This window comes from Balaenoptera physalus (assembly GCF_965194825.1).
Source record: "Balaenoptera physalus genome assembly, chromosome: 8".
Taxonomy (NCBI): Eukaryota; Metazoa; Chordata; class Mammalia; order Artiodactyla; family Balaenopteridae; genus Balaenoptera; species Balaenoptera physalus.
In genome coordinates this window covers 91,298,252-91,309,393 of record NC_138887.1, presented here as the reverse complement: position 1 = coordinate 91,309,393, position 11,142 = coordinate 91,298,252, and the positions used below count along the sequence as shown (strand labels likewise).

General features: G+C 44.2%; 1 protein-coding gene across 1 annotated transcript in view; it reads left to right on the top strand.

The window, feature by feature from the left end:
- The window catches only part of WNT2 (Wnt family member 2), a 47,368-nt gene continuing 36,226 nt past the window's right edge, over positions 1–11,142 (top strand). Inside the window, exons 1-3 of the mRNA XM_082472396.1 lie at positions 1–1,395; positions 3,500–3,726; positions 9,016–9,293. Of these exons, the coding sequence (XP_082328522.1) occupies positions 1,313–1,395; positions 3,500–3,726; positions 9,016–9,293 (588 nt within the window). The 5' untranslated portion in view covers positions 1–1,312. The remainder of the gene's footprint in view (positions 1,396–3,499; positions 3,727–9,015; positions 9,294–11,142) is intronic.

Below are 11,142 nucleotides of genomic sequence, written 5' to 3'. Positions count from 1 at the left end.
CCCCAACACGCACACACATTCCCCATTCCCCAAGGCACGCTCCGCGGGCGGGCGGCGGGTTCCTCCGCCCCAGGAAAAGAGCAATGGAACAGTTCACGGCCGCCGCGAGTTCCTAGTCTTCCTTCCTTTCCGGTGATAAACGGCGGGGCTACAAGCCAGTTGCTGCTCAAGATGCTCCACCCGCGGGCTCAAGCCTGTCTCTCTTGGCCCTGCGGGGGCCCAGATCAGGACCGATAGTCCCTTGACCTCCGCAAGGCGCAAAGGCTGAGCGCCAGGACGGCAAGAGGCGCGACCGGTGCTGGGGCGCAGACCCTCGGCGGGCTCCTGCTGCCTCAGTTCCTCCCTGCATGATCTTTTGCGCTCTACAGCGCCGTGGAGGAGCTGGGTGTGCGTAAACACCGCATCTTCCCCAGACGTTTTGGCCGAGGACGCCTGGGTGAGGTCCGGAGGGTCAGGGACCTTCCCGTTTCCCCTCCCTTGGAGCTCTGTATATAAGCCCAGCACCGAGGAATCAAGGCCACAGGTCTTCACTTCCCTGAGGCCTGAACCCTCCCTCCCCAACCTTGCCCTGCTTAGCTCCAGATTTACGAGGGCTTGCTCTTCCTTTCGGTATTAGGAAGAGAAGCGGAGGGATGAGTTGAAAATCATCCTTGGATTCTTGCCTCCTGTACACAGCTGTATCCCTATCCTCTCCCTCCTTTCCCCACATTGCCCGCTCGGGGACTTATGTTTGCCGGAGGGTAGCCTCGCCTATCCGGAGCGCTCGGTCCTGTGGCGGGGCACCCACTGCTGCTCTTTGGCCCGGAGCTTCCCGAAAGGTGCCTGCCTCCGCGGGTGCTCGAGGCCACGCAGAGGTGCTTCTCCCTCCCCGCATCACCTCACCCACAGACCTCTCTTGCCATCATTTCATCCACCCTTATATAAAACCGCGCGACCCACCCCCCACAACCCCCGCCATCCTACCCGGCGCAGCGCCCCCTCCCTTGGCTGCGCCTGGGCTGGCGGGCGGGGAGCTGAAGGGACCGGGGCGCGCGGGAGGCGCGCAGAGCTCTCCGGCAGCCCGCGCTCGCCGCGCCTGGGGAATTGGCTGTGGGCGAGGCGGCCCCGGCTGGCCTTTATCGTTCGCCCCGCTGGTCGCTTGAAACTTTATCAGCGAGTCTCGCCACTCGCCGCAGACGCGAGCGGGGGGGCGGGGGCGCGGCAAGGCGCCGGCGGCCGTGACGAGGCGCTCCCGGCGCTGAGCGCTTCTGCTCCGGGCACGCATGGCGCCCGCACACGGAGTCTGACCTGATGCGGACGCAAGGGGGTTAATATGAACGCCTGTCTCGGTGGAATCTGGCTCTGGCTCCCTCTGCTCTTGACTTGGCTCAGCCCTGAGGTCAGCTCTTCATGGTGGTAAGTGCACGCGCACGGGCGCCGGGGTATTTTGGGGATGGGAGTGGAGACCGCAGTGGCCACATAGACCCTTCCCGGCGGCGCTTCCCCGCGGCCGCGGCAGTCACGGCTTCCGACCCGAACCCCAGCTGCTGCCCTCTCCTATCGCCCCTTCGATTTTCCTCGGAAGCCCATTCCAGCTTCGACAACTTCAACACCCCCCCCCCGCCCCCCCCTCCATTCCCCCTCAACTGAGAGCTCTGATGGTCGGTGTATTTGGATACAGCTGAGCGACAGCAAAATCGGGATCTTTGAGACAAGCGCTAGCCGGGTCTCTCGCTCTACTAGCACAGACGTGTGCGCGCGCGCGCGCGCGCGTGTGTATGGGGGGGGGGGTGAACTTACCTCCAAAACTACTATCGTCCCCCCATGCTCCCCCTCCCCCCCAAAACCCCTCAAGATAAAAACCGACGGGCCAATTCCGGCGGGCAGGAGCGGTAGAACCCAAAGCGTGTGATTTTGCCTTCTTTCCCGTCCTTCCACATTCCTAGTGCTTCACCCCAGTGGGGCGGAAGAACATTTTGCTGCCTCCAGGTAGAGACTACCGCCTTAATACGAAGCTCCAGAGGCCGGGGGCTCTAAGATGTCAGTTCGAAACCACAGTCACCCCAAAGAGTAACTTTGCTGCTGTCCTTTATACGTGGATCTTCGATTTATTCTGCATAGTGAAGGAACGTTGAAACGTTAACAGGTCTTAGCATCCTTAAAAGTTCCAAAGGGAGAGGCTCTCCACACCCAGAAACTCATCTCCATCTCCTTCATCTTGAGAAGAGATAGAGTTGAGAGCTCTTTAACGTTCTCGCACCTAAAAACTTCCGAACTGATACTTAAAACACTGATTCAGAAAGACCTGTTATCTGTTATGATGTGCTGTTTTTTTAAAAGAATCTGGCAAAAGTAAGGCGTCTCAGCCAAATGAGACACTGGAGCAGGGAACTTTAGGAAGACACGAGCCCTTCAAAGGAGCAAGGCAAAGAAAGCATTGATGGGAAAAGGGGTTCAATTCCTTCCTAAGCCACTTTGAACAGAAAGGCGTTTAGCCTTGACATTGCTGACATAGATCAAAGATTGATTTATCAGAGTGACCGTTTTTCAATAAAATGACTATTTCTGTTTCCATGGGTGTATAAACATTATTTATTGCTCAGGCTTTTTGTCACATTGTCTCTCAGCTGTCACTTAAATATATTTTTGGGGAGTCACAGCTGTAATGATTTTATGATCATATAAAATAATGAAAATACAAGAAAAAGACATTCTCCTTGTTTGATCGCTTCAAAAGACACCTATGGCAGCTTGGGTTATATAAAAGGTACCTTTCTAAACATTTCACAACTAATAGAGAACATCTGGGTAGAGATGATGATGTAATTTTTTGTTAAAGTTTCTTCTCAAAAGTACTTTATGGAGCTATAACACTGTTTGATTCTTCCAAACATTTAGTGTCCTTAATAACAATAGAAAGATTTTTTTCCAAAGGTTCTCTATAAAAGCCAAAAAGAGCTGGAAAATGGAAATATTTAACGGATTCTTTAGTAGGAAAAGAATGGCATGCCTGTGCAGAGAGTATAACATCAGATACCGGCAGGTGTTGATTAGACAGATACAGACAGTTTAAGACACTTAAACATTAGATCAAATAAATGGGAGTGAGGAGCTTCTAAAGGTCAGCTTCCTCCAAAGCCAAGTCCAGACACATTGTGTGTTGAAATCAGAGTCTTCTTGGAAGACGTCTTCCAAAAACATGTTGCCCCTTCCCCCCTCATCCCATTCCCCAGCTGCAGACCTTGCCTCTCCCACCCTGCCCAGAGCATCATCTGGTGGCCTCGGCTTCATGTCCAAGAAACAGTCAGCACTCCGTTTTGGGGTGGCTTCTACCGGATCACTCACCATGCCTGCTGTGCCGCTTCTCCAGTGAACTAAAGTTAAATAACCTTTGCCTTCTAATATCCCCCAAAGGATAGGAATTCGTATTTGAAATGCTGCTTTGAGCTCTTCCCTCTCCTGGGAAACACCGTGTGAGGCCTCGCTGTTCTGTGCTCTCCCCCGTGTTGGTCCTTCCCAGGTACATGAGAGCTACAGGTGGCTCCTCCAGGGTGATGTGTGACAATGTGCCAGGCTTGGTGAGCCGCCAGCGGCAGCTGTGCCACCGACACCCGGACGTGATGCGTGCCATCGGCCTGGGCGTGGCCGAGTGGACAGCAGAGTGCCAGCACCAGTTCCGCCAGCACCGCTGGAACTGCAACACCCTGGACAGGGATCACGGCCTCTTCGGCAGGGTCCTGCTTCGAAGTAAGTCTCCCGCCTTCTCGCAGCTCATGGGCTCTACCCTCACATACACACACCCTTATTTGGTCTTCAAAGTCCCTGCTCATCTTGTCTTGCATGCTATTCAGTCAGGAGCTTGTTCTGTTGGGTGGCATTTGTCCCGTTTTACAGACAAGGACTCGAGAAATCAAGAAACTTGTCTAAAGTTTTGGAGGAGGATGTAGTGCCCCAGGCTGGTGTCTTTTTATTCTTGGCTCTGTCCATCCATGTCATGTCACAACTCTGCCTGTCCCTCCAGGTTCAGATTTTGTCTCTAGAAGAAAGGACGCAGCAGCCACAGAGCGCTTTTGACTTTTTAACTCTTCTTTCTGGGACTTGAAACTTCCAGAAGGAAAAGAGCAGAAGATTGGGATAGAATGCCCAAATCTTTTATTGGCCATAGATGGTCATTATTACAATAACAAGTCAGTGTTATTAAGAAGCAGAGACAAATCTCTGCTCACCACCTTTGACCTCCCATTCGGCTACTCAGCTTCGGGTCACTCTGTTTCTAAATTAAACATTTTTTTCAGTAAACTGTAAATTCTGTAAGGCAGGAACTCATCTGCTTTCCCTGCACCTTACTTGGTACCTTGTGTGTTGTAGGCATCACTCATTCATTGAATGGTTGAATGAATGGATGGATGAACTTGTAGTGAGTGCCTGTTCTCCAGGTACATTTTAAGCAGAAGGATATTTATGGAGGGTAGGGGTGGGAACCATGAATACACAGAGGTAGACCTTGGAGATATTGCAGCTTTGGTTCCAGATCACCACAATAAAGCAAGTCACACGAATTTTTTTGGTTTCCCAATGCATATAAAAGTTATATTTATACTATGCTGTAGTCTATTAACTGTTGAAAAAACAATGTACATACCTTAATTTAAAAATACTTTATTGCTAAAAAATGGTAACCATCATTTGACAATGCAGGTTGCCACAAAGCTTCAGTTTGTAAAAAACAATATCTGTGAAGCGCAATAAAGTGCAATAAAATGGGGTATGCCTGTGGTTTCTTCCTTTTCTTTTTTTTTAGAAAGCACACTGAACATTATCTAATTACATAATAAACTTCTTAAAAGTTCTGAATGTGGAAAGTAGCTTACTAACTTGTACACAATCAGAGAAAATTAACTGAAAATCAGATCTTATTTTCAAAACATCCCCATCCCTTAACCTGGTCCTAGCAGCATTCTCCAAGAAGTAGCACATCCCATTTGCTACTGGGAAATCTTACTGAAAACACAACAGTTTATGTGCGAACCCCAGAAACAGGAAACTTTCCACTTGTTTTTGCCCACCTCCCCCTCCCAATCCTAAGAAAATCATTTGGGCTGTGCACTTGGTAATGCTTAACAGAGGGTGTTTCTATCAGGTAATCATCACAGCCCTAGGGTTTTATGAGTCCAAATGCATAGCTGAATGTCTCCCCCAAGGGCGTAGTACTCTCACTCTTAGCGTATCCCTAAAGTTAATTTACTGCTATATTCTGCAATTTTATTCTCTGGTTTAAGAACTATATTCTTCCGCATTCCTTTTGGAGTTTTGATATGACATCACAAAATTTTTGAAAGGATAATAATAAATTTCAGCTACATGGAATTTTAAGACTTCACCTAGATTAACTCACCAGTGAATCAATTAAAGTGCTGGACCTTATCAAAGAGAGTTTGCAAATATCTGGCACAATAAATCTTTGCATATATTAGGTACAGGCTCTTGGTGTTAAAGATGTATCAGGATTTTTCCTTTTCAAAGGTCTCACAACCATTTTCCAATGATTACAAATTAAGTGTATTTCTCATTTATAAAATGATCACCTATAGAGTCTGTCTATGAAAATCCATTAAGATGTCTCCATATTGAAAAAAAAAACCCTTTTGATAACAAATCAAAGGAGGCAAGTTTGACCACTGATTCTAGAGAGTGTATCTGCCAAAGCTGGAGATTCATTCAACTTAATCTTGGCAATGTTTGTTTCTTCAGAGCTGTAGAATGGCTGAGAGGGAAAAGGTTATAAATAGAGAAAGCAGAACAAGTTTGACTTAGTCTAAGGCTTCAGGTAAATTAGAGATTATAACTGTACTCCCTTCAGATTTCTTTCAGATGAAGCTGAATGCTTTGCCAAAGTACTCAAAACTTAAAACACTCATGCTACATAGTTTCTTTCCAATCTTCACAGAAGGCCAGATTTCTTCCTGGACATTTACGTAAACTCCTGTGACTGTCAGTGATGATTTTGTGTTGGTTATGGGGAGGCTGAATTTGGCCTAAGGTAGCTTATCCTGGAAATAATCATGAAATTCCAATGAAGCTATCCAAAGAGTTTTACAATTAATTGCTTGGAGGGAAATTCACATCTTAGAGTTGTAAAGAACTCCTCCTTCGGAAACCTAAATGTCCTCATAGATAAATAGGAAAGCCAAAGGGCAGTACCACATATAAGGAGAACATAAAAGTTACTAACATATCCTGTGGTCATAGAGAAATGGAGAACATCTGCCTCTTTTGCTTCAGAGAGCAAGAGTAAGGCAGAACGATTTTTAGGAACTTTCGTAATTTGCTCATTCAACCGACTATCACCAGACACGGGCAGAGAAATGTAAAGACAGAACTACTAAACTCAAAAATAATCCTGCAAGAATTTGCATATACTTCCAGAATTCTAGAATAAGCCTTAAACAAAAAGGTGATTAGGTTTCATCCTTGTTAAAAAAAAAAAAAAAAGGCAAGCATTTTAAAAAAAAGAGTTGAACAACCCCTAACCTTCCAGAAAGCCTAGCTTCTAGTGTTTTGCCTTCCCAGCTGCCTGTCCCAGCCTATACACTTAGTAAACATTGCTTGACTTATCTCAAGCCAAAAATTAGAGAAACTTCAATAGTAACACATCAGGAAGTCTAAATATCACCATTTAGATTTGGATTTTGTTTCATATTACAATGGCTTTAAAAAGAATCAGTTTTTCTAAGAAGAGGCCCGAGATCAAAATTTGTTTTGTTACAAAGCCAACTCTTGAAATGTGCTACTATTTTGCACATAGCATTTTAGTGATTCATCTAAGACACTTAACTGAAAACATCTTAAGGCCGTATCTACATGATATACCAAAACATCTGGAGGTAAAATGAAAAGATATTCCATGTGCTAATTTTTTATTTAAATAAACAAATATCTAGCTATTTAGTAATGCATTTGAATAATAAATGACAAATATTTAGAAAGGTGATGGTTTTGCTTTGGAAATTATTTCTGAAATGTAGCAGATTTATTAAGTGATTTTTTTTTTTTTCTTTCAGCCAACAAGTCAATGTAGTTGTTTGCAAGTTAGGCCAGGATGCATTCTGTGCCTAGACAATTTATTCCTCTACTAACCTTCAAAATACTGTCTGGTCACTGACATTCTATCATCTGCATCTTCCATAGCTTTCCCCTAAAAGACCACCTCATAAAGTTTCTCTCCTTTCTCCTTAAGAAATAAGACTAGTGCAAAATATATTATGCATTCAGGAATTTTCCCCCATATGATATCTCTAAATGTGGGCACTGAACTCCAAATCCAAAACCAGGCTTTAGCAGATCAATGGGATGACTATGGACAAGGTATTTTCCTACGTGGTAAAATGGGTAAAATAAAAATTTTATTTATCTGAAAACCACTAGCAGAGATTAAGCCACATTTGCATCTATTAGTCACCATCTTTTACAAAACATGTCAATTCCTCTTAGAAAATCATCTGTGATCCTTATAACATAATCTGGAATTCTAAAACAACTCCCACAACCGTCACATTTCTCTCTGGAGAGCACTACCTGCTACCTATGGCAAATATTCATATAACTGATTTTACCTAACTTCAAGGCATGATTGATTCCTTTTTTCTGGATGGTTACAGGTTTCGGGGGAGATATTTTTTGAAGGCTGAGGCAAATGCCATTTAATATGGTGTAGATACGTTTTCCTGATTTTTAATAATGAGACTAGCAGAGCAAATATTGCAAGGGATGTATAATAAATTTTAGCACTGAATGACAAACGGAAACAAGAAGGGCTTCAACGCGAAAAGGTGGTTTGTTCTCCCAGCTGTGTGGTTCAAAAAGTCACACTCGTCTTGACATAGTGAATCACCAAATGGCTCTCCATTTGCTGCCTTGCATTGGCATTAGCTTGTTCGGCTTCTATTGTGATGGTGAATATATTTGCTGCAGCAGCCATTAGTAAAAAGGCATGCTAATAACAGTGAAATACAGCTCCACTTGAAAAATGAGGTGCACACAGACCCTAAAGGGCCTTATATCTCTCACTATGCCACAACACCGTGTTATGAGTTACTACAGATTATTAAAATAATTTAATGTAGTTATCGCACTGAAATATGTACCCTTCAGCCTGGAAGTGAATGTAGCCTGTGCTCTAATAAAGAACAATTCTAAGAAAGCACTCCAAAGAGTTCTTGCCCAGGTCTAATTATAGGCGGTAAATTTGCTTCCTTCCAGAAAAAACCAAAGAAAAGCTTTTCACTTTTTACCCAATACCAGTGATTAGTGCAGGTGTCCCAGAAGAAAGTAAATTCACCTTAATAGTTAGACGTAGTATGTAACTCAAGGATATTGCATATTGCCTTCAATAATCTCTCCGTTACTTGTGAAAGCTGATGCCAAGCCAAAGCTCTCCAGGGTTAACCAGAGGTGCTGGTTACTGCTGTGAACTGTCTTCCCACCTCAGCCCCTAGATTACTTTGAATTCAGTATTTCAGTAGCAATCATTTACACACATACAAGTGTCCGCAATAATGCCTGGAGGTCTGGAAGGTTTTTTCAGGGAGAGCTGTAGTAGCACGAATACCAAAATCTGTTATGGAATGATAGAATTGCAGAATTCAGACTGTATGCTGCAGAGGAGGAAACCAAGGTCTAGAGATGCCCTGCTCCTCTCTTCTGGGACATGTGGGATTCTAGGTTAAAGCAAGAACATGTATGAGACTAATATGAAGCCAGGAACTGGGCAGGGCAGGCTTTTGCTGCATTTTCTTTTATACTTTCTTTACTTTAAGGATAGTTGTCCTACAGTTATCCAAATTGATAAAAGCTTGTATTAAGCGCGATGATTCATATTCAAGAGCGAGCCTTGGCTCTAGGAAGGAATTCTTCAAGGATACGTTGTCTAGTGGCAAAGTACGTCAGAGGCAGAACAAGTATTAAACAGCCATCGTGTGAAAGTTATTCAGAACGAGCAATGCCAGACTGCTTTTAAGAAAAGCATTTTTGTTACAGGTAGCCGGGAATCTGCCTTTGTTTACGCCATCTCTTCAGCTGGAGTTGTATTTGCCATCACCAGGGCCTGTAGCCAAGGAGAATTAAAATCCTGTTCCTGTGACCCAAAGAAGAAGGGAACCGCCAAGGACAGCAAGGGCACTTTCGACTGGGGTGGCTGCAGTGATAACATTGACTATGGGATCAAGTTTGCCCGAGCCTTTGTGGACGCCAAGGAAAGGAAAGGAAAGGATGCCAGAGCCCTGATGAATCTTCACAACAACAGAGCCGGCAGGAAGGTATGGACTGCAGCGGTGCTCGTTTTGTAGACTGCATGGCCTTACAAATCACTTAAGGCAAGCTTATCTTAAGCCTTCCTAGAGTGCTAAAATGCTATCATCACAACTTCCCACTGTCCCCCAGCCCAGAGCTGTTTGTTCTAAAGAATACCACCAACTGGGTTGAAATATCCCCACCTGCACTCTACCTTCCCTCCCACAGCTAAGCTGAAAGAGTCCAACCACTGCTTTTGGCATTGGGTACAGTCAAGTGCCTATGGTCTCTCTGGATACTGTATCATCTAGTCAGAAGATAGCATCTGTGGTTGAGGATAGGGCTGCATCCCACATACCAGTGGGACGCTGAATGCTTGTATCTAAGGGGTATCAAGTCCCAGAACATCTTCTCTCAAACTTATCATGAAAGCAACTCACCAGGCATGGCTTGTTGGCTTCTTCTAGATTCAGGGAAGCTCTTTTCAGAACCAGAAGCTGCTTTCACTCTTAAAAGCCCCACCTTGGGCTTTTAAGGGGTTTCTGGTACTGGATGAGTAAGTGGACTAGGGGAAGACATGCCCCAAAGAGGCACACTGGCCCCTTAACCTCTAGACCTGACTAACCTCTTGGGCTGTGGGTACCTGGTCAATATTCATTCCCTAACTCCCATTTGTTAGATGAGGAAATAGACCCTCCAGTGCTCCAGGTCACATGGAGAATCAGAAGAAAAGCCAGGACTAGAATTCAGGTTTCAACTCCCAGCCCCGAGGTGGTTTGGCCTAGGATTAAACCATTTCAATGCCAGTGTTCAGATCCACTTATAAGCCATGTCTTTGGGCATGGTGGCTTGACCAGAAGAACTAGAGAATCGGAATGCTGCACATTAGGCCTTTGTGTAAGAAGCATAAACTGGTTGGCTAATCAAACATTCAGTCAGAACCATTCTAAAATAATCTAACTGCCAATGAGAAGAGATAACTATAATTTGTCTTTTATCAACACAAAATAAATATGTGCTTGACATTAATATATAAAGAAAGATCAGCATAAAATTGTAAAGTCCCCAGGGGGGCTTTAATAGGAAAAAAGAATAGAAAAGAATGTAGATCTGTTTGGATGAAAACCCTTTTACTAGGCTCACAGAGGGAACAGATCTCATTTAAAGGAATTTGGAAGGAAAGAAGTCTTGCTTAGCACACGGAATAAGATGAGTGTGACCTGAGCAGTTTACAAATAGTACCTTTCTTGAACTTGGAAAATCAACATTCCTAATTTTCACAAATTTATGAACTTATAGTGACTACTGCCAAGAATATAGACTACGGTTGTGCAATCCTACAACTGTGGTAATTACTGTTTGTGCAATGGTTTAGATAAGGAAAAATTTACATTGACCTTTGTTTTGACATTGATACCATATGTATAGGTTACAAAGTGTGGTGTCTTTGATAGGAGAATGCTGCTTAGTTATTCAAGCACAGTATATAGTTGGATCTCTCAGACTATTGTACAGATAAGAGCATATGGTCATACACTGCATCCAAAATAACGTTGACTCATCAAAACAAATGTTAATTTTGCTGAATAGGTCATTAGATATTGAATGTTTCTACTCTTCAAGACAATAGATCTTAGCTATTATATTGTAGGCTCTGAATAAACATGACTTTTCATGTAAATTACATGATTCCTCACTGTGTAGAGGTGAACAGCTGTCAAGCCTCAGATATTCTCCTGCCTACTCTGCAAAACTTAGGAGGCTACTTTTGATTGGAATAAAAGTGCACACACGGACTTTTTTAAATGTGGCTTTAATTAATGGTGGGTGGGCAGACTGTTTCAAGGAGATGCATGATGTCAGTGAATATGAACT